This window comes from Canis aureus, chromosome 34 (assembly GCF_053574225.1).
Source record: "Canis aureus isolate CA01 chromosome 34, VMU_Caureus_v.1.0, whole genome shotgun sequence".
Classification (NCBI taxonomy): Eukaryota; Metazoa; Chordata; class Mammalia; order Carnivora; family Canidae; genus Canis; species Canis aureus.
In genome coordinates this window covers 8913459-8940565 of record NC_135644.1, presented here as the reverse complement: position 1 = coordinate 8940565, position 27107 = coordinate 8913459, and the positions used below count along the sequence as shown (strand labels likewise).

Here is a 27107-nt window from a genome sequence, read left to right as displayed (position 1 = left end):
TAGCACTCTCAAGCAGTATGTGTCATTTGAGGTCTTCCTTTAGTATCAAGAAGGAATTAATCAGAATATAAGCTAATACCAAAGATTTATTTCATACAACAACCTTGAGAAAGTGTTTTCCAGGGTTATTCCTTGCTCAGCCCAATCTCCTATACTGTTTACCTGGTGTGTGCGGTGTTTCAAATTTCTCTTGCATGGATTTGTCTGGTGTCTGTATTCAGTTCAGTGTGTGAGAGAGACACGAGTGTGCATGTCTGCCTTCCTTTTTCCCCTTACAACCATCTTCTTTGATTCTCTACTTGAAATAGACAAAAAATAGAACATTTTAGCATGTCTTATTGCTATTTATCCATAGTTTATAAGTCTTTAAAAGCAGCTTTTAAATGTTGAATTATATTCTTTACCTGAAAAGAAACAAATATTTTTCAAAATAAAAATAGCTTTATTGTGTCTGTTTTTTGAATTAATATATACCCAGTATAAAAAAGAACAAATATTTAAAATTCGAAAAAGAGCCCTCTCAGATTTCACCTCCTAAATTGCTGATATTTGTGCTATAATTTATGTCACCAAATGTAAGGATCTTGAATTGTTTTTATCTAACCATCACTTTATTATTTTTTTTTTAATTTTTATTTACTTATGATAGTCACAGAGAGAGAGGCAGAGAGAGACATAGGCAGAGGGAGAAGCAGGCTCCATGCACCGGGAGCCCAACGTGGGATTCGATCCCGGGTCTCCAGGATCGCGCCCTGGGCCAAAGGCAGGCGCCAAACCGCTGCGCCACCCAGGGATCCCTAACCATCACTTTAGATGATGTACACACACACCCATGATTTATTGATTGATTGACTGAAGAGATTTATTTATTTATTTTAGAGAGAGAACACAGAAGGAAGGGGCAGAGGGAGAGGGAGAGAGAGTCCCAAGCAGACTCCACACTGAGTACAGAGCCCAGCAAAGGGCTCTATTCCACAACCCTAAGATCAGAACCTGAGCTGAAATCAAGAGTCTAGTGCCCAACCAGCTGTGCCAACCAGGCACCCCACATGTATTTAAGACTTTACGTGAAGAGCAATTTTAGGTTCACAGCAAAATTGAGCAGAAAGTACAGAATTTCCACATATCTCTTCCCTCCTCCCACCCCTGCCTCCTCCGCTGTAAATATCCCACACCAGAGTGGTATCTTTGTTACAATCAACGATGAACCTGTTTTGACAGGTCATTATCACCCAGAGTCCATAGTTTAGGTTAGGGTTTACTCTCAGTGTTGTACATTCTGTGGTTTGGACAAATGTATGGCTTGCATCCACCATTGCAGTATCATACAGAATAGTTTCACCATCCTAAAAATCCTTCGTGCTGCATCTCTTTATCCCTCCTCCGACTCCCAACTCTGGCAATCACTGATCTTTTTTCTGTCTCCATACTTTTGCCTTTTCCAAAGTATCATATAGTTGAAATTATATAATATGGACCCTTTTCAGATTGAATGTTTTCACTTTAAAAAAAGGATAGATAGATAGATAGATAGATAGATAGATAGATAGATGTAGGCAGGTAGGTAGATTTGGTAACCAGCTATATTAAGGAAAGTTTTCTTTTTTCCTCCCTTCTGGTTGATTTTCATTTGATTCTCATGTGCATTTCAGATGAATAATTATATTATTCATTGTTTAGCACTCTCAGAGCACAGTGTTAATAAGGTAATAACCAGTATGATTATTTTGTTGCTGACATTGATGGAAATGGTACTGATGTTTCACCATTAAGCCTGATGTAGATTGACTTATGTGCCTGTGCATGTATGGTTATGTGTTTGTATGTACAGAACAGCACGTAGAAAGACATATTCCAGTATTTGTTTGGAGTTCTTAAATATTTGGGAATGGACATTAAATGGCGTACTTTTAAAATCAGGATGATTATAGAATATTTAGCCTTTGAACTCTTACCAGTTTTAGCTATTTATTATACATTGCAACAGTTATCTAATAAGTTAGTGTCTTCTATGCCTGGTTATATGTTTTTATGACCTCTCTGTATTTGTGATTCCTGTTTTTCTCCACATTTAGAAATGAAAGTATAAATAGGGCAGCCCCAGTGGCGCAGCGGTTTGGTGCCGCCTGCAGCCCGGGGCATGATCCTGGAGACCTGGGATCGAGTCCCACATCGGGCTCCCTGCATGGAGCCTGCTTCTCCCTCTGCCTGTGTCTCTCTCTCTCTCTCTCTCTTTCTGTGTCTCTATGAATAAAAAAATAAAATCTTTTTTAAAAAAAGTAGAAAGAAAAGAAAGAAAGAAAGAAAGAAAGAAAGAAAGAAAGAAAGAAAGAAAGAAAGAAAGATAGATGAGTTGATAAATCCAAGACATTTATTTATTTGTATGGTTCTGTAGTTGGCTTTTCTAATTTCATGAATTATAAACTTAATGCATTTGTTTTTATTCTTTTGTGTTTAGTAATGGAAATGAGTAAGACCAAGAGTTTTCCTTTCCTTATATCTTTAGCTATGTTCTGCATTTCTAAATAGTTTTGTTACCTTATTTTGTGTATGCTTTGCTTGCTGTTATCTTTAGTCTTTCACCCTTGAGTTAACCAGAGAATTCACTCCATCACTCAGAGAGAGAAAGAGAGGAGAGGGAGGGGGAGGGACAAGACTGAGTACTTTTGATTTCTGCTCCTTTCAAATATTCTACAATACCAGTTTTACTTTTTTCTTCACTCTGAAGCATACTAAGAGTATGTTTTCAAACTTTTTCTAGGATTAACCCCTTTGCTTCCACTTTTTCATTAATATTTAACTTCCTGAATTGATTCAGAGAATGATCTAAATTCAGCAATATCATTAGGATCTATCTTATTTTGGTTTGCTTTTTACTAATTTTGCCTGATGAAGTTTATTTTTCCAGATAAAAATATTTATTTTTATCTGTTGAAGATTTTATTTTCCAAGCTGAAGGCTTCCTTATGTTCAGGAATAGTTTTGAATATTATTTCTTTTCTTTTTTGATTATTGTCTTTAGCATCATTCATATCTGTAGGTTCAGGTTCCATTATTTGTTGACTTTTCCTGTCCTTCCATTTGCAAGATGATTTCTTCAACTTGGTCTTTTTAACCTACCTATTGATTTGAATTTTTCTGCAGAATCATTTGGTGCTTCATTAATGTCATTTTAATTACTTTGAAATTATGATGTCATCGTTTGTTTCCTTAATTTCTTAATTTTGCCGGCTCCCATTGTATCTCAACTTGTCTTATTTCTTATTCAAAAACACTTTTTTTTTTAATTTGTGAAAGTATGAAGCAGTGGTACTCTAAAGCTACCATCCCTTTTGCTAGGATTAACATTCCATATCTGCCCTCTAATTATCTCTCACACATAATAATTTGCTCTCCTATTGGGGGAATAATTTTTCATCATGGTTTATACGCACATACTTTTTTTTTTTTTTTTAGCTTTTCTCTATATGAAATCTGCTCCTTGTCAAAAGAGTATTTGTGCCAGTTATCCTTGGCTCCCTTCATGTTTACTTGAGTAGCATTTTGATCCTCTGAAAATTCACACTTGGGGGACTAAGTGATGTGGAACATAGGTCTGTCTTAGTCATGTCCTTGGTAAAGGATCTTAGGAGAGTGGAGAGTGGCCAGTCTTCATCAGTCATAGAGAACTTGTCTCTTTGTATGCTTTTTTTCCTCTCTAGTTTTGTAAATGACTGCTAGGGAGGGAAGGCTGTATTTTGGGTGTGCTTTGGGACGTGTCCATGATGTTCTTTGGAAGCCAAGACTAAGGAAAGCAGGAAAAGATAAGGCAGAGCTATGTACTTGTGTGCCAGTATTGCTGTGCCTCTGTGGCCTCAGAAAGCTATTAATCTGTGATGAGGCTTTTCCCTGTGCTTCTTGCTCCTTGCCATTCTAATCTAGAGGAAACTGGTGGAGTTTGCCAGACTTTCTTCTTATAGTGCCATTTTAAGATGGGAGTTCTATATTGGTTTCATACCTACTGGTTTGTTTGTGAATAAAGTGATTCTTTCCATTTTATTTTATTTTATTTATTTATTTTTAAAGATTTTATTTATTTATTCATGAGAGACACAGAGAGAGAGAGAGGCAGAGACACAGGCAGAGGGAGACGCAGGCTCCCTGCAGGGAGCCCCACGTGGGACTCTTGAGACTCAATCCCAGGACTCCAGGATCAGGCCCTGGGCCGAAGGCTGTGCTAAACCGCTGAGCCACCCAGGCTGCCCGATCCCTTCCATTTTATGGCATGTTGTGGCCACTATTCTTTAGTGAAAGTACTAATGATTTTTTTTAAAGTCCTTTTAGCCTCTGCTGTTTAGTTATTTTCTGGGAAAATGTTTATAAAATCTTACGTTGCCACCTTTTTGAGAAGACATTGGCTTAACTTCATGAAAGCAGTCCTTGATTTTCTTTTTCTTTTTGTGGGTTAATGACCTTAGAAATAAAAAGATTCCCTACCCTTTCTCTTTATGGAAAAAAAAAAACCACTTGAATATATAATGACATTGTAATGACTGTAATATATAATGACAATAGGCATTTATTGCTCCTGTGATGATCTTGATAGAAAACTAATTTATTCCACTCAGCCGTACAATGACATTTGCATTGGTAAGATCAGTTGATGACAGGAATGCCCTCCCTTGTGACTTGTGCCTGCGATCCTCTAATGTGGCTCCTCATCATTCTCCGTAGGTAGTCATGCAAATATTGAAAAAGACAAACTATCAAGAACCCAAACACTAACTTAAAACAGAATCTAATGTCAAAACTATGAAGAACTAGATCCTAATTTTATGATGGCTATCTCTCAATTTGAGGAAAATCTTGATTGAGTCAAGTCTCAATTAAAACAAACCTCAGGGACTCCTAGGTGGCTCAGCGGTTGAGCATCTGCCTTCAGCTCCGGATGTGATCCCAGAGTTCCAGGATCGAGTCTCATATCGGGCTCCCTGCATAGAGCCTGCTTCTCCCTCTACCTATGTGTCTGCCTCTCTCTATGTGTCTCTAATGAATAAATAATTTTAAAAAATAATAAATAAAACAAACCTCAGCTACTGTTGCAGAAAAGGAGACTGAGAAAGGGTGGAAAAGTTACCTAATTCTTACAATCTATCCTCATACTTGGAGACCCAGTTGGCCTCAACCAAAAAAAGTAGTATCATTTCCTCTCTATTGTGTTAGAGTATGAAGTGTGATTCTCTAAAACTCCAGATTAAATCACCAAGATTGGGAAAAGGACTGGGAAGAGAAAAATTTGATTTGGGGTAGTGTGGGGGAGGTCTTGTATTGCAAGGGAGACTAGAAGGATACCATTTTACTCTTACTGTGTCACTTACAGACTGTAGGTTCCAACAAGATTTAGAGCAACTTGAAGGGAAATAGAACATTACAAGGGGAATTTTATCTTTTAAGGTCAAATGTAAAACTCAGTTAAAACCATGTTAAAATCAGGGGCACCTGGGTGACTCAGTCAGTTAAGCATCTGCCTTCAGCTCAGGTCATGATCCCAGGGTCCTGGGTATCCAGCCCCCATTGAGCTCCCTGCGCTGCGGAGAACCTGCTTCTCCCTCTCCCTGTCGCTCCCCCTGCTTGTGCACTCTCTCTCTCTCTTTCTCTGTAATAAATAAATAAAATATTTTTAAAAATGCTAAAATCAGTTTTTTAAGGAAAAGGAGATTATAAAGGAAAAGCCATCAAGCATTGAAGGAAACAGAGAAGAACCATAAAATAGAAAGTGTAACATGATATGGCAGGGATAAGCCCAACTATTAGTTACAACATTAAATGGGAAGGAGAAAAATGTCACTAATACTAGATTTAAAAAAAAAAGCAAACCATGATCACTAGTAGATGAATATATAATACAAGATGATACAGAAAGTTTAAATGTAAAAGGATGGACAAATTTCATTAATCACTTGCAAACAGAGAGCGGATGATACCAAATAAAGCAAAAAAAGTAGTGAACAAAGAGAGTCATTTTTATGATCAAAAGCTAACAGAATGATTAGGATCTCTTCTGTGATAAATCTCATTGTTTCAAAATATATGGAATACAACCTAAATGTCCCAGTAGAAGCACGGCTAAATGTATCATGGTATATCTGTGTGATGGCCGTGGTGATTCAGAGCCATGATACTGAAGTTCCTTTGTTCACAAAGAAAGCTATTATCAATATATTGTTGTCTGAAGAAAGCATATTGCAGATAGAGTGAATATTCTTTTCCTACGTTGGTTAAAGTAGAATCAAATGTTAACTAGGATTATTTCTAGGTGATGAAACTAGAGTCCATTTAAATGTTTTCATCTGAGCTATTAATTTTTCCCTGTGGTGAATATAGTAGATTATTGCCCCTAAGTATTCGTTGCCTTATATTGGCTGCACTATATTTTCACGCATCATCCTCCTTAATTTGGCCATCTGACCTACTTTGGACAATAAGATGTGAGCAAAAGGGACATGTGCCACCTATAAGCAAGCACTTTAAGAACTTTCTCATGTTTTGTCGTGGCTGTTTTCCCTTGTCACTTGGGAGTTGCTCTTAAAGCCTGGAGTGAAGAGGATGCAGGGTAGGGGTGCAGCTGACCTCTAAAGGACATGTCAATAAACCTTTCTCGTAAGCCTTAAGATTTGGGAGTTGTGTGTTTCTATGTCACAACTTAGCCCAGCCTACATAGTCGAGTTTCAGATGTTTATCTGAACACGTGCAATTTATGGTGCCTGTGAACAGCAGCTTCTAGAACTCTTCCCTGCCGCCTCTTGCTTTACTTAGCTCTCTGGGTCATAAATCTGAATTTTATGTCACTCAGTGTAAATGCAGATGTTATAGCACTTAAAAACAATTGTAGTGATCCCACTGATATGAACAAGGAGGGAGACAGGAAAATTAGATGTTCAGCTCTTATATCGCTGTTATTTTCAACAACAATAATTTTTCTCATTGAGTATAGGAATTATGTTGATGTTGACTTTAAAATCTATGGTCTTTGAAAAATAAATATATAAAACAAAATCTATGGGTTTTCCTTGGCTTTAGGATTTTATTTAGGCAATTTATGAAAATGTGCTTTGATAGAGATGAAATAATTTTTTCTAACATCACACTAATTCTTACACTGTAGGAGTAAAGAGTAAATAGGTATAACCTACTAACAGAATTTGGAGTTACTTTTTTAATGCACATTGAAATAGAACAGGTGGTCAAATACTTGACTGATAATCAGATTGGAATGATCTTTAAAGGTCATCTCTTTCAACTTTAGGTACTTGAAATCCTCTTTGTTAAAAAAAATCAGAAATTAATAGAAATAACAATTATATCAAAAATGATTCTTGGAATGAATTGAATATTCTTAATTGCCTTTTCTTCACTCTTGGTATTATTCAAGATATTCATAATTGTCATTCAACCAAAATGTTGCACTTTCATCATAGGTAGTTTACCCTGAAAATGTCATTTAAACTTAAAACAAAACCCAGAATTGGTGGGTGTCAGCATTGGTGTTAATGGGGTAAGTGCAGTTAGGAGTTGGGTGCAGTTAAGAAAAAAAAAGTTCAGAAGGGGAAATGTCTCTTGATGTAGCTTGGATTGAGTTTACTTCCAAATGGATAACAGTCTAATAGTTTGGTTGTTTCAACCTCATCCCTTTGGGGCACTTGAATGCATCACAGAACTTCCACGCTTTTAGCTCGTGTGTCAGCATTTTATAAAATGTCTTGGACCAGAAAGTACTTCAAATCAAGGACTGAGCAGTGTTCTTGCTTTCTCTTTGTTGGCACCAGAGCTTGGCTTGGGAAATTTTACTCACACTTATTAGGCTACTTTAATATAATAAAAGAATTAGATGATCCTCTATCAAATATTGCTTTATTACTGCCTTTTGACAATACTAAATGGATCCTGATTTCTTAGCCCATGAAGGAGCGCTGCAGCTCTTGACATCTCTATTAACCCAAAGATCAATTTTGTTTCAAGAGAAGACTTTCCAGTTTGGGGGATAAGTGGTGGTGACAAGCTGAAATCTTAAGAAAGGGATTACACAGATTTTATTCACTAAAGAGCCCAGTTTTCTTAATTTATAATAACTTGCCTTTTAATTATTGGGATTGTTCTTTTGAATATTCTCTATAGCCAGGTGACGATTAAAATCCTGATTAACACACTCAGGGTCACACAATCCGTTAACATAATGTTGCAGATTTAGAAAATAGGACTATTTCTAGGCCTGTATAAAACTTCATACACTTGCAGAGTTTACGTGATCTGTACATAAATCATGTGATACATTTATATTAGTAACAATCTACTAAACATTTGTCTACAGCCTAAATTTCTCTGAGCTCTGGAACTACTTTTCCAAGTGTTCATCGCCGTTTGAACACCTCGGTTATACCTGAAACTCAGCGGGTCAATACCATATGGGACTTCCTGTCAATCCTGAATTTCCTTTGGCCAGCCCTTGCTCCGAATACCAGAAACCCAGGAAGCTTCCTCAACCCGGCCTTCTCCCCCCCCCCCCCCCCCCACACACACACACACACACACACTCCTCTGTATCCTGTTACAACTGCCAGGACTGGATGCCAAATTTCCTACCACCTCTCTAAGTCATCCTCTCTTGCTTCCTTATTGGGCCTCCCTCACCTTCTTTATTTCTCCAATCCGGTTCTCCTCTCACGGCTGTCAAAGTATGCTTTAAAACACACAAATGTGGTTATACCACACTCCTTTATGGCTTCTTAGGCTTACGATAAAAAATCGAAATGGTGAACATGGCTGACAAGGCCCTGCGGGGACTTGGCGTCTGCTTCTCTCTGGCCCATCATGGGGCTCTCATCATGATTTCCAGTACTAATTCCTTGGTCGTGCCAGGCCGGACACCCAGGCACCTGGTTAACTCCTGCTCATCCTTCAGACCTCAGCTCCAACCCTCTTGATCAGGATACCTCTAACCTCCAGATCCAGTGCATTCCTCTCGCCATATATCCTCCTACATCTTTATTCTTTTTTTATTTTTTATTTTATTAACTGTCTCTTCCTTTGGACTGAAGTTCAGGTCTCCCCTTTCTTTCACCTTAAGTTCGCTTTCTGATCATGTCCAGGAGTTTTTTTCTTCCCACCTGTGCTGTGGTACTTACCTGTACTTACAGTGTTCTGTGCTTCCTTCAAGGAGTATCATTAAGATGGGGGTAGAAATCTGTCTTCTGTCTTCTTGGAAGAGGGAAACTTTGCTTTAGTGGTCAGTCTTTTGGGTCACAGATGGTTGGGTAAGCTTCTCCTACTATCATGCTTACCTTTAAAAAATAATGTTTCTAAGCAACCAGTGTTACCAATTGAACAATGCTTCCCTCAGGCACAAGTTTTTGGTCCTAGCAAGCTTTCCTTATGTGAATCCAAGTGAAAAATGAAGTGACTCTTGGCTGTAGCTAAATGAAGCGACTCCAGTTTCACAACATGTTTGTCCATCTGTAGGTTCTTGAGAGCCCATTGGTCATTGAATTGAGAATCATATGTAAGTATGTTGTGGTCTTGAGGTGCAAATAACGGTGGGTATGCGTATTCTTGATCCTTCCTAAATGCTGCATCACACAATATACAAAATGCATGAACCTTTTTGCCTTTTGTGTCTGTTTTCTGTTGGATTTAACCATCACATTCAGGACCCAACTGAACTCAACTGAAGACAGGTGTGGGCTGAGCCCTTATTTTAAGCCATTGAGCAGGGCATTTAACTTCCAGGGGAGGAAACTGATGTGCTGCTTTAAAACAAAGAGAATGTGAGGGAGGAATATGACTTTAGCATATGGTTTCTTTCCATTTTCCTTTTGACCTTTTTTTTCATATTAGCACTTTTAGCCTCCACCTTAAAATCTAGAGGAAGAAATAATATTTCCTAATGTGTCAGTGTTCTTCCTCTCCCTAACATTTTAGGTTTCTTTTTTCCCCCTAAAAATAATGATTTTTTTATTTGTATTTTAATTACATGAGGTGTTTTGTTTTTCTTCTTGTTTCACTTTTAGGTATTTTGGACACCTTCAATATTTGCCTTCTCTTTTCTGGTCAAGCCTGATTCCTGAAATGGAACTAAAGCTGAAAAATCATCTCCTTTGTCTGCAAATTTGAGACACGATTGGGATGGTCTTAAGTGCATACAACTAGACTCTTAACTGCAGCGATGAGTTCAGACGAGAAGGGCATATCCCCTGCTCATAAAACATCCACTCCAACCCATAGAAGTGCCTCTTCTTCAACGTCCTCCCATAGGGAGAGTCGGCAGGTAAGAGAATAATACAAAAATACAGAGTGCATTTTGTTATTTTATGGAAATATGGTACCCTTAGGATACGATGGGCTTGCTAATTAATTCTGAAATCTTGTTGTGAAGATTTTTATTCCACAGGAAAACTCACTGTTATCTGTAGATCTACCCCTTGATGCCACAAAGATCCCCATCTTGTTTTTCTATTTAGGATCCTGTTTCAGGGTGTAGACCACTGGAAAGGTAGGGTGGCTAGGGGAAGCCTTGCTTTCCTCTTCACTGGGCACCTGAAGGAGCGGGGAGCAGCTTCAGGAACTGGAACACTCTCCTCTCTCTATTTGTGGAGGAGAAAGGGGATATGAACCTGCAAAAAATCTTCTTCCTACAAGTCTCTCACTGGCCTGCCCAGCACTAACTTCTCTTTGGCATTTCACAGAATCTGGTAACAGATTCAGGAATTAGGATACAAATAAAATTGTAGTATCAGGGACTTAAGGGCAGTGAGAGCTCTGATAATGCTTAGAGTCAATAGAGAAAATAAATTACTGTGTCATCATCCCATTGAGCCCATTCTGTCCATGATTTTTGTTTACAGGGTGACTTCATTACTACTTGAGTGGCTGTCCTACCTGCCAAGGTTGTAGGGGGGAAATTAGTCACATGAATTTTCTTCATTGTCAAAACAGGCAGTTGTTTTGTCCAGTACGTGCCTGAGTATTGCTATCTGCCGTTATGACATTATCTTGTGATAGAATTTTTGTTGCGTAACTGGGAATTCACAATAAACAGGTTAACTACTTTAGAACATTTTCCTTTTGAGGAGCATTCCCTTTAGTCAGTTATTCCTGCAGTGTTTTACCTCCCTATTTTATGTGTTCAAGGTGTATGGCCTAGTTTCCGGAAGTGTGAACATCAGTTACCCTGTGCTCGACAGCATAGACTTGGGTCTTTTTTTTTTTTTCTAATCTTTTTTTTTTTATGATTTTATTTATTTATTCATGAGAGACACAGAGCATGAGAGAGAGAGGCAGAGACACAGGCAGAGGGAGAAGCAGGCTCCATGCAGGGAGCCCGACGCGGGACTGGATCCTGCGTCTCCAGGATCACAACCTGGGCTGAAGGTGGCACTAAACCACTGAGCCACCTGGGCTGCCCTAGATTTGGGTCTTGAGACAGCCAGTCCAGATGTGAATTCATTCTTCTAGATGGTGGGAATGCACTGCTGGAGGTGTTTTCTTAGGGAACCCTCAGTCCCAGACCCACCCTGGACTCCTCCCGTTTTCTAGCAGGAGACCCCAGGGTTATCTGTGAGAATCAGAGGATCCTTATCTGTATATCTGTCACAGATGCTAAGGCAGGTATTTCTGCTACGGGGATTTTGGACACTGGTGTCCTTTGTTGTAGAGTTCAAACCAGACGTCCACATTCCTTTCATCAGAAGCGGTTTTGCCCTTAACTCACTCTGTGATCACACACAGTTATGTTTATTGCCTTGCGTTCATAGAGTAAAAGAAAGTAAAAGTACAGTGAACAGAATAACCTCATTTGTACGAAGTAACAACAACTGTATGCCTTGATGCTTTCTAAGTGTGCAGTTTCTGTTTCTCCTTCACCTGCCTCTCTGTCCTTTCTTGTTACGGCTTTTCCATTTTTCCTTTGCCCTGGGCGTTTCAATGGAGAGACATTTTAAGCAGCCTGGCCTTCCCAGCTGCTGACAGAAGGACGAGATTGACCCAGGTCACCCTGGAGAGTTGTGGCAAATGGAAAAGATGGATGATGGCTGTGCAAACATCTGCCGTGCGTTGTTGAGCTGCCCATTGCACCTGAGCTCCAAGGCTCCTGTGCAAAACGACAGGGAGGAACTGAGACCCTGGTCCACAGAGGGGGTCTGAAGGTAGACTGTGTGACTCCTGGCTGGCTCATGAATGAAAAGTTTTACAAGGAGAATCAAGTCGTAAGATATCTGTTACTCCTGTAAATTGAGACAATGCTCAAATGGTTGTTATTCTTTAAGGAGAGTTCACTTTAAATGTTGTGTGTGTCACTGGGTCCAGACTCTCCCAAATCCTTTCTCCTCTGGTTTGTGTCTCCTGTTTTGTGTCTGTTCATCTCTCTCAGGGGAGAGAATAAAGAACAATTAGAGTTCTGTTTTTCCCTTCCTGTCTCAGTCACTTCCTAAGTGATTTGGGGGAAATCAGAGATTGTGAGGATCCTGTGATCTAATATGATGCGGTGGTTTTCATATACACCTATTGTGGTGTGTGATTATTTTCCTAGGGAAGGGGTGTGGAGAAAGTGATAAATGAGTCTTCAATGAATGTTACCATTCTTCCGATATGACACCCATGCAAACGGAGTCCGTCCTATATCTCATAGATGGACCATATGAGTAAATGATCGACCTGTAGCTGAGAATTCAGTGATGCCTGAATGCACAGTGTTTGCCTGTCCTTCCCAGGTTCTAGTTTTAGATCACTAATCGATCGATTGGGCATTTCTACTTAGATGTACCATGACGTCTTAAATCAATACACATAAGCCTGTTCACTCTCAGGATAATCATTCTCTCACAGACTCCAGGGTCAAAGCCATTCCTTTCTCCTTTGACTCTTCCACATTCAGTAGGTTGACAAATTTTACTGATTATTTCCCCCTTTATAATGGGACCACTTCTTTCTATTTCCGCTGTCCACTCACTAGCCTAGACTCTCGTCACTTCAACATCCTGCACAGTCCTCTGGCCTCACTGTGTCCCTGATGGCCTTGTGAGATCGAATTTCCTTAATATGGCAGATCCATTCTCACAACCCTTCAAAGACTCTTTCTTGTTTACCAACACAATTAAGGCCAGATTTCCTTACTTGGTATCTGATGACCTCTGTGACCTGATCCAGCCTCAGGGTCCCGTGTCCCTCCCACCCTGTACAGTCTTGTCTGTACATCATTCCTAAAACTGCCTTATCCTCGTCTCTGCCTTTGTCTTTCCTACACAGAATTCCCACCACACTTGCTTGACCTGATATCCCCCCTTCAGGGACTGGCTCATGTGACCTTTCCCTGACCACTCAACCCCATGAAGTCCTCTCCCCTTCTCTGAACTTTTACAGAACTTTTGGACAACATTTGACATTTTTATATTTATTATTTTTTTAATGAACCAATCTCCTCAACTGTTTTCTAAGCTCTTCTAAACAGGCAACACGCTCTAATTCTTCAGGGACAAGCCTTACACCTCAAATATTTTAATATAGCCCAGAGGATATTTTTAAAGACCTTCAATGGTGTTAGTCTTGTCTTCTTATTACAAACTTGCCATTCCAGATTTATGTGTCCTCTCTCTTCTTCCTTCCTCATAGATTGAGTAAAACAAAGACCATCTGCCAAGTGCATAGTAGTAATTGGCTGTCCTTCCGGTGGCAAAATTATGTAGCACAACAGGTGAGGGAGGGAGAGGAGTTAGGAAATGAAGGGATTCAGTGTCCTTTGTGATTTCACTGAGTGTTTCTTCATCAACATAAGAGGGTCAAGACTCCACTTAGGATTTAACAGGTTGGAAGACTTCAGTAATTGCTCCATTTACATTTCATTTCAGACTGATATTCAATGTTAGAACATTTAACAAAATTAACTTTGTGTGTGTATGTGTGTGTGTGTGTGTGTGTGTGAGAAAGAGACCCAGAAACAGAGAGAAATCAACTATGATTCATAATCTGCAAGAAACATATACTCTTAATTTTTTTATTTTTTATTTATTTTTTTTTAATTTATTTTTTTTATTGGTGTTCAATTTACTAACATACAGAATAACACCCAGTGCCCGTCACCCATTCACTCCCACCCCCCACCCTCCTCCCCTTCTACCACCCCTAGTTCGTTTCCCAGAGTTAGCAGTCTTTACGTTCTGTCTCCCTTTCTGATATTTCCCACACATTTCTTCTCCCTTCCCTTATTTTCCCTTTCACTATTATTTATATTCCCCAAATGAATGAGAACATATAATGTTTGTCCTTCTCCGACTGACTTACTTCACTCAGCATAATACCCTCCAGTTCCATCCACATTGAAGCAAATGGTGGGTATTTGTCATTTCTAATAGCTGAGTAATATTCCATTGTATACATAAACCACATCTTCTTTATCCATTCATCTTTCGTTGGACACCGAGGCTCCTTCCACAGTTTGGCTATCGTGGCCATTGCTGCTAGAAACATCGGGGTGCAGGTGTCCCGGCGTTTCATTGCATTTGTATCTTTGGGGTAAATCCCCAACAGTGCAATTGCTGGGTCGTAGGGCAGGTCTATTTTTAACTGTTTGAGGAACCTCCAAACAGTTTTCCAGAGTGGCTGCACCAGTTCACATTCCCACCAACAGTGTAAGAGGGTTCCCTTTTCTCCGCATCCTCTCCAACATTTGTTGTTTCCTGCCTTGTTAATTTTCCCCATTCTCACTGGTGTGAGGTGGTATCTCATTGTAGTTTTCATTTGTATTTCCCTGATGGCAAGTGATGCAGAGCATTTTCTCATATGCATGTTGGCCATGTCTATGTCTTCCTCTGTGAGATTTCTCTTCATGTCTTTTGCCCATTTCATGATTGGATTGTTTGTTTCTTTGGTGTTGAGTTTAATAAGTTCTTTATAGATCTTGGAAACTAGCCCTTTATCTGATATGTCATTTGCAAATATCTTCTCCCATTCTGTAGGTTGTCTTTGAGTTTTGTTGACTGTATCCTTTGCTGTGCAAAAGCTTCTTATCTTGATGAAGTCCCAATAGTTCATTTTTGCTTTTGTTTCTTTTGCCTTCGTGGATGTATCTTGCAAGAAGTTACTATGGCCGAGTTCAAAAAGGGTGTTGCCTGTGTTCTTCTCTAGGATTTCGATGGAATCTTGTCTCACATTTAGATCTTTCATCCATTTTGAGTTTATCTTTGTGTATGGTGAAAGAGAGTGGTCTAGTTTCATTCTTCTGCATGTGGATGTCCAATTTTCCCAGCACCATTTATTGAGGAGACTGTCTTTCTTCCAATGGATAGTCTTTCCTCCTTTATCGAATATTAGTTGCCCATAAAGTTCAGGGTCCACTTCTGGATTCTCTATTCTGTTCCACTGATCTATGTGTCTGTTTTTGTGCCAGTACCACACTGTCTTGATGACCACAGCTTTGTAGTACAACCTGAAATCTGGCATTGTGATGCCCCCAGATATGGTTTTCTTTTTTAAAATTCCCCTGGCTATTCGGGGTCTTTTCTGATTCCACACAAATCTTAAAATAATTTGTTCTAACTCTCTGAAGAAAGTCCATGGTATTTTGATAGGGATTGCATTAAACGTGTATATTGCCCTGGGTAACATTGACATTTTCACAATATTAATTCTGCCAATCCATGAGCATGGAATATTTTTCCATCTCTTTGTGTCTTCCTCAATTTCTTTCAGAAGTGTTCTATAGTTTTGAGGGTATAGATCCTTTACATCTTTGGTGAGGTTTATTCCTAGGTATCTTATGCTTTTGGGTGCAATTGTAAATGGGATTGACTCCTTAATTTCTCTTTCTTCAGTCTCATTGTTAGTGTATAGAAATGCCACTGACTTCTGGGCATTGATTTTGTATCCTGCCACGCTACCGAATTGCTGTATGAGTTCTAGCAATCTTGGGGTGGAGACTTTTGGGTTTTCTATGTAGAGTATCATGTCATCGGCGAAGAGGGAGAGTTTGACTTCTTCTTTGCCAATTTGAATGCCTTTAATGTCTTTTTGTTGTCTGATTGCTGAGGCTAGGACTTCCAGTACTATGTTGAACAGCAGTGGTGAGAGTGGACATCCCTGTCTTGTTCCTGATCTTAGGGGAAAGGCTCCTAGTGCTTCCCCATTGAGAATGATATTTGCTGTGGGCTTTTCATAGATGGCTTTTAAGATGTCGAGGAATGTTCCCTCTATCCCTACACTCTGAAGAGTTTTGATCAGGAATGGATGCTGTATTTTGTCAAATGCTTTCTCTGCATCCAATGAGAGGATCATATGGTTCTTGGTTTTTCTCTTGCTGATATGATGAATCACATTGATTGTTTTACGGGTGTTGAACCAGCCTTGTGTCCCAGGGATAAATCCTACTTGGTCATGGTGAATAATTTTCTTAATGTACTGTTGGATCCTATTGGCCAGTATCTTGTTGAGAATTTTTGCATCCATGTTCATCAGGGATATTGGTCTGTAATTCTCCTTTTTGGCAGGGTCTTTGTCTGGCTTTGGAATTAAGGTGATGCTGGCTTCATAGAACGAATTTGGAAGTACTCCATCTCTTTCTATCTTTCCAAACAGCTTTAGGAGAATAGGTATGGTTTCTTCTTTAAACGTTTGATAAAATTCCCCTGGGAAGCCATCTGGCCCTGGACTCTTGTGTCTTGGGAGGTTTTTGATGACTGCTTCAATTTCCTCCCTGGTTATTGGTCTGTTCAGGTTTTCTGTTTCTTCCTGTTCCAGTTTTGGTAGTTTGTGGCTTTCCAGGAATGCGTCCATTTCTTCCAGATTGCCTAATTTATTGGCGTATAGCTGTTCATAATATGTTTTTAAAATCGTTTGTATTTCCTTGGTGTTGGTAGTGATCTCTCCTTTCTCATTCATGATTTTATTAATTTGAGTCTTCTCTCTCTTCTTTTTAATAAGGCTGGCTAATGGTTTATCTATCTTGTTAATTCTTTCAAAGAACCAACTCCTGGTTTTGTTGATCTGTTCCACAGTTCTTCTGGTCTCGATTTCGTTGAGTTCTGCTCGAATCTTTATTAACTCCCTTCTTCTCTTGGGTGTAGGATCTATTTGCTGTTTTTTCTCTAGCTTCTTTATGTGTAAGGTGAGCTTTTGTATTTGAGTTCTTTCCTGTTTTTGAATGGATGCTTGTATTGCGATGTATTTCCCCCTTAGGACTGCTTTTGCTGCATCCCAAAGATTTTGAATGGTTGTATCTTCATTCTCATTAGTTTCCATGAATCTTTTTAATTCTTCCTTAATTTCCTGGTTGACCCTTTTATCTTTTAGCAGGATGGTCCTTAACCTCCACGTGTTTGAGGTCCTTCCAAACTTCTTGTTGTGATTTAGTTCTAATTTCAAGGCATTATGGTCTGAGAATATGCAGGGGACAATCCCAATCTTTTGGTATCGGTTCAGACCCGATTTGTGACCCAATATGTGGTCTATTCTGGAGAAAGTTCCATGTGCGCTTGAGAAGAATGTGTATTCAGTTGAGTTTGGATGTAAAGTTCTGTAGATATCTGTGAAATCCATCTGGTCCAGTGTATCATTTAAAGCTCTCGTTTCTTTGGAGATGTTTTGCTTAGAAGACCTATCGAGTATAGAAAGAGCTAGATTGAAGTCACCAAGTATAATTGTATTATTATCTAAGTATTTCTTCACTTTGGTTAATAATTGATTTATGTATTTGGCAGCTCCCACATTCGGAGCATATATATTGAGGATTGTTAAGTCCTCTTGTTGAATAGATCCTTTAAGTATGATATAGTGTCCCTCTTCATCTCTCACTACAGTCTTTGGGGTAAATTTTAGTTTATCTGATATAAGGATGGCTACCCCTGCTTTCTTTTGAGGACCATTCGAATGGTAAATGGTTCTCCAACCTTTTATTTTCAGGCTGTAGGTGTCCTTCTGTCTAAAATGAGTCTCTTGTAGACAGCAAATAGATGGGTCCTGCTTTTTTATCCAGTCTGAAACCCTGTGCCTTTTGATGGGGTCATTAAGCCCGTTCACATTCAGAGTTACTATTGAGAGATATGAGTTTAGTGTCATCATGATATCTATTCAGTCTTTGTTTTTGTGGACTATTCCACTGAACTTCTTCTTAAAGGGGAATTTTAAGAGTCCCCCTTAAAATTTCTTGCAGAGCTGGTTTGGAGGTCACATATTCTTTTAGTTGCTGCCTGTCTTGGAAGCTCTTTATCTCTCCTTCCATTTTGAATGAGAGCCTTGCTGGATAAAGTATTCTTGGTTGCATGTTCTTCTCATTTAGGACCCTGAATATATCCTGCCAGCCCTTTCTGGCCTGCCAGGTCTCTGTGGAGAGGTCTGCTGTTACCCTAATACTCCTCCCCATAAAAGTCAGGGATTTCTTGTCTCTTGCTGCTTTAAGGATCTTCTCTTTATCTTTGGAATTTGCAAGCTTCACTATTAAATGTCGAGGTGTTGAACGGTTTTTATTGATTTTAGGGGGGGATCTCTCTATTTCCTGGATCTGAATGCCTGTTTCCCTTCCCAGATTAGGAAAGTTTTCAGCTAGAATTTGTTCAAATACATATTCTGGCCCTCTGTCCCTTTCGGCACCCTCGGGAACACCAATTAAATGCAAGTTTTTCTTCCTCAGGCTGTCGTTTATTTCCCTTAATCTGTCTTCATGGTCTTTTAATTGTCTCTTTTTTCCTCAGTTTCCCTCTTTGCTATCAACTTGTCTTCTATGTCACTCACTCGTTCTTCCACCTCGTTAACCCTCGTCGTTAGGACTTCTAGTTTGGATTGCATCTCATTCAATTGATTTTTAATTTCTGCCTGATTAGCTCTAAATTCTGCAGTCATGAAGTCTCTTGAGTCCTTTATGCTTTTTTCTAGAGCCACCAGTAGCTGTATAATAGTGCTTCTGAATTGGCTTTCTGACATTGAATTGTAATCCAGATTTTGTAACTCTGTGGGAGAGAGGACTGTTTCTGATTCTTTCTTTTGAGGTGAGGTTTTCCTTCTAGTCATTTTGCTCAGTGCAGAGTGGCAAAAAACAAGTTGTATTGGGAAAAGGAGAAAAAGAGAGAGAGAGAAGGAAAGAAAAGAGAAAAAGGAAAAAGGAAGAAAAAAAGAAAAAAGAAGAAAAAGAGAAAGAAAAAGAAAGGAAAGGCTGGGGGAAGGAAACAAACAAAAAAAAAAAACACGGGAGTATATTCTGATTATACTTGATTCTGGAACTTGTCCGTCTAGTTGGTCTTCTGGGGGAGGGGCCTGCTGTGCTGATTTTCAGGTGTTAGCACTTGGGGGAGCTGCTCTGCCCCCTGCCTGGTGCAGGGCTCAGTGGGGGTTGTTTACCCCGTGAGGCCCCAGGAGGAACAACCGCAGTGGTGGGGCCAGCTCCAGAGCCCTAGAGTCAGCTCCCGCAGTAACTTCGGAGCTCTCGAGCCCCTTTCCCCCGGGAAGGTCGGTGCAGCTCCTGCTCCTCCGGGACGGGGCTCTCCTGTCCTGGGGACACTCGCCCCGGCCTCAGCCCGGCTCCTCGCGGGGCCCCTCCCCCTTGGAGGCCTTTGTTCCTTTATTTCTTTTTCCCCGTCTTCCTACCTTGATAGAAGCGCGAACTCTTCTCACTGTTGCCTTCCAGCTGGTCTCTCTTTAAATCTCAGGCCGAATTCATAGATTTTCAGGATAATTTGAAGGTTTTCTAGGTAGTTTGGTGGAGACAGGTGATTTGGGGACCCTACTCTTCCGCCATCTTGCTCCTCCCCCTCTTAATTTTTTTAAAAGCAGAATTTCCCAATGTATGTGCCCAAGAATGCTTTCCCCTTGAGGTTTTGCATGAAAAGGGACTATTATTGTCAAGAGAAATGCTAAACACAATCTCTTTTTGCGATATACATTAATAAATTAAGGACACTGGTAAATCCTGTAGTTAGAACTTTAACTGAGCATTTATAGAATCTAGTAGATTGTGGAACTTTTTTTATTCTCCTAAGATTTGGTTGTTAAATATCCAGATTCTTCTTTCTGTTAAATTGGAAGAGAGGAGCGTCTGCGTGGCTCAGCGGTTGAGCATCTCCCTTTGGCTCAGAGTGTGATCCCAGAGTTTGGGATCAAGTCCCACATCGGGCTCCCTGCAGGGAGCCTGCTTCTCCCTCTGCCTATGTCTCTGCCTCTCTCTGTGTCTGTTGTGAATAAATAAATAAAATCCAAAAAAAAAGAAAGAAAGAAAGAAAGAAAGAAAGAAAGAAAGAAAGAAAGAAAGAAAGAAAGAAAGAAAGAAAGAAAGAAATTGGAAGAGGTAGGAGCAAACACTGGAGCCCAGATTCCAAATGACTACACTAGACCGCGCTTAGGAGTGGCTGAGTGTCTTCCCCTTTAGATGTGGTATGTACCCTCTGATCAGCCACAGTCCCTACCTTTCTTTATCGTGCTTCAATACTTATGTTTCCTGCTTGACCCTGGAAAGCATTTGGATTGCCAGCCCTGATCCTGGATATTAAGTCCACCATAGTCATATTGAGGTAACAAAGAGTGATTTCCACTTGGATGTTAAGAAGGCATCTCAAACTTAACATGTCCAAAACTGAACTCTTCATTTCCCTCTGAAATCAACTCTTTCCCAGTCTTCGTTATCTCAGTAAGCAGCAAGTCTGTCCTTGCTTTTGGTCCAGGCAGAAACTTCACCAGGAATCATTCTTGACTCATCCTTTTTCTCACACCTGCTTCCAAACCCTCAGAGAATCCTATTGGTTCTATCTTTGGATGTACCTGGGGTCCTATCGCTGCCTACCACCTCCTCCCCCTCTACCCTGGTCTGAGCTACCATCATATCTCACTCGGACGACGGCCATAGTCTTTTAACCGGTTTCCCTGCCTGTAAGTCCTTTGCCCAACATACAGGTCATTTTCACAGAGTGGTCAGATTGATCCCTTCAAACCCTGAGTCAGAGCAAGCCACTCCTCTGTTCCAAACCTTCTAGTGGTTCCCATCTATCTCTAAGTAATACTTGAATTTCTGATCATTGTCTACAAGGTCAGTCATCATCTGGCTCTGCCCACCTCTCTGACCCCATCACCTGCCTTGTTTTCCTTCACTTAGTTCCCTCCAGCATTTTCCTCAGTTGTGCTCCCACTGCAGGGTCTTTGTGTTTGGGACTCCTTTAGCCTAACTTGCTTTCCTCCAGGCATCTCCAAGTTTGCTCATGTACTTTACTCATTCTCCAAATGCATCCTTTCTGGATCACCAGTGCTCTGCCCTGCCTACCCTCATCACTCATTGCCTACCTGCATCATCTTTCTTCAAAGCACTAACCACCACCTGACAGGTTACATATTCATCTGTTCACATCTATATCTTCTTCCCCTATTGCCTGTCACTGACCTGTAAGCTCCCTGGAAATAGGAATTTTATTTCATTCAAAAATGTATCCTTGGCACCTCACACAGTACTTCATGTATGATTATGGCTCAGAATATATTTTAATGAATAAATGAGTGAGCAGTTAGCACGGAGAGGAAGATTGGGAACCAGGTTCCAGAAGTCTCATTAGCAGGGAAGGAATCGTCATGGGGTTGGGAGATGACAAAGTAGAAAGGAGTATAGTGGGGAGCTCCGTGTCTCTTGAGAAGGGTGGGTTTCAAGAGTGGAAGAGGAATCATCCAGGGGTGGCAGAGGGCAGCTGGGAGCACAGACCTTTTTGCTTGCTACCGACAGTGATTATATGGTGAAATAAATGACTTGAAGCCCAAGAAGGAAATTGCATCAGACAAAAGCAAAGCATTGTTAAAATGTTAACAGATGTTAAAAATATTGGTGCGGGTGGGAGGTAACATTTTATGTTATTTTGAATATAGTCGACACACAACGTACCATTAGTTTCAGGTGTAAACATAGTGATTCAACAACTTTGTACATGATCCCATGTTCACCACAAGAGAAGCTACCATTTGTCCCCATAATTGCTATTAAAACTTCACTGACTGTATTCCCTTTACTGTGCCTTTTATTCCCTGTGACTTTATTCATTCCCTAACTGGAGATCTGTATCTCCCACTAGCTTTCACCCACTTTACCCAACCTCCCGTCCCTCTCCCCTCTAGCAACCATCAGTTTGTTCTCTGTATTTATAGGTCTGATTCTGCTTTTTGTTTGTTTGATTCATTTGGGGTTTGGGTTGTTTTTTTTTTTAAAGATCTCAACTTATGAGTGAAATCATATGGAATTTGTCTTTCTCAGTCTGATTTATTTCGCTTAGCACAACACCTTCTAGGTTTATCCATCTTGTCTCAAATGGCACAGTCTCATTCTTTTATTGGCTGAGTAATATTTCATTGTGTGTGTGTTTATGTATATATGTGTACATATATACATACACACACATATGTATGTTTAGACATCGTAAATGCTTCAGTGAATCAATCTTTTTAGTTTAATGAAAAATGAAAGAAAAAAGTATTAGCCATTCCTTATAATGATTCAAAGTTCACTGAAGCTCAAAGATCATAAAATAAATACTTTTTGGTATATATAATATATATAGACACACATACATACCACATCTTCCTTATCCATTCATCTGTCAGTGGGTGGTTGGGTTACTTCCATATCTTGGCCATTGTAGATAATTCTGCAGTAAACACCAAAGTGCATATATCTTTTCAAATTAGTGTTTCCATAACTTTATTTTAAGACAGTAGTTACTATTTCCCATAGTGCTTATTTTAAGGTAACATTACCTAATAGGCTAAGTTTATGACCAGCTGACTGGATTTTGTTTGTCTTCATAATTACTCTCACATTTACATATTTTAGAGAATTTTTTACAATACACAAGACTGAGACCACCTGTAGAGACAGTTTCAGAAGTTCTGGGATTAGGCCCAAGGATCTGCATGTTTAAAAGTGGAACCTCTCTTTGGTGCCACAGTTTATTTCTATTTGTATCATTATTGGGTCATTTTCAGTAAATCAGACACTATTTCTCTAAGAATTTAGGGTTTGGAATGCATAGTTACTAGATGATAGAGTCTATTATTAGTATTAGACACAATTAAAATTGTTACAGATCTTCCAGTTTAGACATCGCAAATGCTTCAATGAGTCCATCTTTTTAGTTTAATGACAAATCAAAGAAAAAGTATAAGCCATTCCTTATAATGATTCAAAGTTTGCTGAAACTCAGAGATCATAAAATAAATAATTTTTAAGGGAAAATTATGAGTAAGTCTTAAGAGGCTTGTAGTTAATCTTCTTGCCAGTTTTGATAAAATATTTATTTAGTGTCATAGTCAATCTTCCACAAAAAATAGAAGATTTCGATTACATGAGTATCTAAAGATGTCTCCTATACATTATCACCAGCAATACATTTGAAAAGCAGCCATGGCCCATTCAGTTAATGTTCATCGATGACAAGTGAAAGCAGTCTCCAGCAGTGATTATGTGGGACTCCTGGGACCATGGACTGGTGACCTGACTTCCGAGTTCTGGTGTCAGCAGCATCTGCTGCTTATGCGACTTTCCTTAGAAATGAAAAACGTGCCTAAAAAAACTAGAAAGCAACAGTGGTCCTCATCAATGTCTATACTTTATGTATGGAGTTTTCATACAATATTTCTTCCTGGACAAACAGGCTGATAAAAATATCCCCCAGCATATACATGAAGTGAATTGGAATACGTCTCTTCCAGTTGAACCTCTGAAGCATCTTCTTCAAATAGCTTTGTTAAATGAAACAACCAGATCACTGCTTTGAAATACAGTGTCTGTCTTCTGAATATGAAACCTGTTTCCATCTTTGAGTTGAGAAAAATAAAGTGTTACTGCAAACAAAAGCGTTCTAGCTTTTAGAGAAAAGAAAATGCAAGTATTCCTGATTTAATACCAAACCTCCGATTTAAGCTTGAGCTGCTTCTAGTTTAGCCTTTTTGGGATTCTACTCATCCCATGGAACCTAACTTTTAGGACTGAGGACCTATGTTAATGGGAAAGAAAAAATAATTACTTGCAAGAACAGGCTGTGACAAGCTTCTGTGATTTAGACGCATTTTGTAAATTGGGTGTCCTGAAAAATCTAAATATTAGACAAAATTCATGAATAAACAGCTAGGACAACACCAGCAACAGCTAATGTCTCATGGGTTCTCACAGTGGAAGTTTGGAACAATCCTCGCCTCTTTCAAAGACCTAAATGATGGCATAAAGTGGAGCATCTTCCCCACAGCTAATGAGCAGCTAAGACAGGATTTGCTCCATGGAAAGCCTGATTCTAGAGCCCCTGTTCTTGCCCACACCACTATTTGCTTCACTTTAGGGCTTGACAAGCTGAATGTCCAGGAGAAGGGCCTTCTGTACACTTCAAAGCAAACTCTGTAAGGCAGCCGGTGTCAATTATTTTTGAGTTATGTTTTGCCACCTTATTTTTTTCCCTCAGTGATAACGGTGATTTTTTTTTAACACCCTCATTGTCTGGGGGAACAATAGACCAAATGGTACAGAGACCAATTTGTTCATAATTTTTATCATGAAATACTATTATTGAAGGTGAATCAAGTTCTTTGTGCTTTCCTGAATTTTCTGTATTTGCACTACACCTATTGTCTTTGTAATGAGAAGTTTGGACCCTTTGTTTATATTCATTGAAAACTGTGATTAGCCTTTTCCATGAAATGAAATGAGCAGCCCTGTAGTCGCCACCGTTTGGAGATCACTGTCACTGCTGCTTGGTGTTCGCCGTGGGTATTCAGTCCATGTCAAATGTGCTGAAATTGAGACCACTGGAAAGAAATCTGCCACCTAGCATTCAGGTGCTCATTATCCACGAGGAATTCAGAACTCGACATTATTTGAGAAAGAATCTGGTTGCTGCTTTCGTTGGTATGTTTGCAGAAGCCTCTGGTTCTCTAGGCCTGCTTTATCAGCTTCTCGCTGGAGAAGTTCTCTCTTCTTATTGAGCTGGCTGGTTTGGGATAGCATTTTGATGGCAGCAAATTTGTCTGTCAGACCCAAGATTAACGCTGCCTGTTCAGTTCTTAGGTGTAACACCAAATAGAAAGAGCCACAGTATAATCAGTTAGTGAACCCCAAAGGGCCTCATTCATGGGTCATAGAGGGGACCTGGGAATCTGTCATTTACAGATGCTTCCCCGGGAGACTGTGGCTCACCCAGGTTTGGAAAGCATCGCTCTTCACAGAATACGTTTACAGGTGTTTCTCAAGGACTATAAAAACATCATCTCAGAGGACCGTAAATTCTACAAAACTGCTTTGTTTGATTTTCAATTTTGACAGAGAGAAGATGTTACCATCCCTTTGCCCAGTCGCTACTGAAAGTGACTAGGCTATAAGTAAAATACTCTCACAAAGATAGAGGAAAGCCCCACGTAACTTGTATAAAGCACCAGACTTCTTGACCTCAAATCCTGATTAAGAGCTAATTTTGTAATAATAACGATAGCCAGTGTTTATGAGTTTTCAGGGAAATGGACATTCTCATGCACTGCTGCTACACATGTTAACTGATTCTGCTTTTCTGGAGGGAAATGTTGTGATACATATCTAAAATCTCTTAAAAGGTCATCCCCATAAGGACACAGTAACTCAGCTTCTAAGAAACGTATTCCAAGGAAGCACCAAAGATACATGTAAAGATTTCTGTGCAAAGATATTTATCAGAGTATTTTTATGTTATTAAAACATTAGAAACAGCCTACTGTTCAACAAGGAGTTATTTAAATAAATAACCTACCTCGTGGTCCTGCAATGGAATATTGTACTGCTGCTAAAAATGTTTTTGAAGAATGTTCCATGCTGTGGGAAAATCTTACATTGTTAATTGAAGAAAACTGGTTATTAAGTTGAAAATATAGTATAATTCCACTTTTATTTTTAAGAACCACATGTATATAGGGACTCAGGTGGCTCAGTCAGTTAAGCATCTGACTCTGATTTCAGCTCAGGTCGTGATCTTGGAATTGTGGAATTGAGTCCCATGTTGGTCTCTGCACTTAGCGCAGAGTCTGCTTCAAATTCTCTTTCTTCCCGTCCTGCTTCCCCTCCTCCTCATGCCCTCTCTCTCTCTCTCTCTCTCTCAAATAAATAAATAAATAAATAAATAAATAAATAAATAAATATTTTAAAAAAGAATGCAGTGTATATATGCATTGAAAAAAAGCTGAAAGCAAATACAGCAAGATATTGAAAGAGTTTGTTGCTGGTGTGGTAGTTTTCATTTCTTTTTTCTTTTCTGATCCATCCATTCCCCCCACCCACCAATGTTTCTGCAATGAATGCTTATTGCTTCTATAGCAAAAAAAATGTATGTCATATTTTTTGACTCATATTTTGTGAGTTAACATGCATATGTATGTAGCTTTAAAATAGTATTGTGAATATAGTAAATATAAATGTTAGCTACTTTATTTTATTTTTTAAAAGATTTTATTTATTCATTCATGAGAGACACACAGAGAGAGAGAGGCAGAGACACAGGTACAGGGAGAAGCAGGCTCCATGCAGGGAGCCTGATGTGGGACTCGATCCCGGTCTCCAGGATCACACCCTGGGCTGCAGGCAGATGTTCAACTGCTGAGCCACCTGGGAGGCCCTGTCAGCTATATTAGTAATGAAATTGTAAGCCTTACCTCCATAAGTAAAAAAAAAAACAAAAACAAAAAACAAACAAACAAACAAACAAACTTGAAATTAAATGTGTAGGATATGCCCCATAGGTTTTAAAAACTTGCAGCAAGTTTTTAAAACCTTGCTGCAAATTTTTAAAACCATCTTGAGGTGCTGAGACAGGTGCTGGGCCACCCTTTCTCTACTTTACTACCTGTATTTATCTCATGGCAATTTGTTTGTTCTTTCATTCAGCAAATATTTATGGGTACATATAAGCAAACCATATATATGCTCTGAGTACATAGAGGTGATCAAAACAAATGAACTCCGCCTTAAATACACATACATATAGATACACATAAATAGATCCATATAGGATTTTTTCTTCTTTTTTTTTGTTAGCAAAATCATGTGAGTGATTGTCCTACTGAAAACCCTTGTCTGTTCTGGGTCGTTGAATAGCTGTGTAGAAAATTATAAATTAGGGACT

At 39.4% G+C, this 27107-nt stretch overlaps 1 protein-coding gene across 16 annotated transcripts in view; it reads left to right on the top strand.

The window, feature by feature from the left end:
* The window catches only part of OSBPL6 (oxysterol binding protein like 6), a 213185-nt gene that overhangs the window by 107031 nt on the left and 79047 nt on the right, over positions 1–27107 (top strand). For all 16 annotated transcript variants that reach the window (XR_013371940.1, XM_077883584.1, XM_077883585.1 and 13 more), the window contains one exon: positions 10044–10300. Coding sequence is in view for 15 of the 16 variants with exons in the window: in XM_077883584.1 (XP_077739710.1) it covers positions 10199–10300 (102 nt within the window). In the remaining variant the exon portion in view is untranslated. The remainder of the gene's footprint in view (positions 1–10043; positions 10301–27107) is intronic.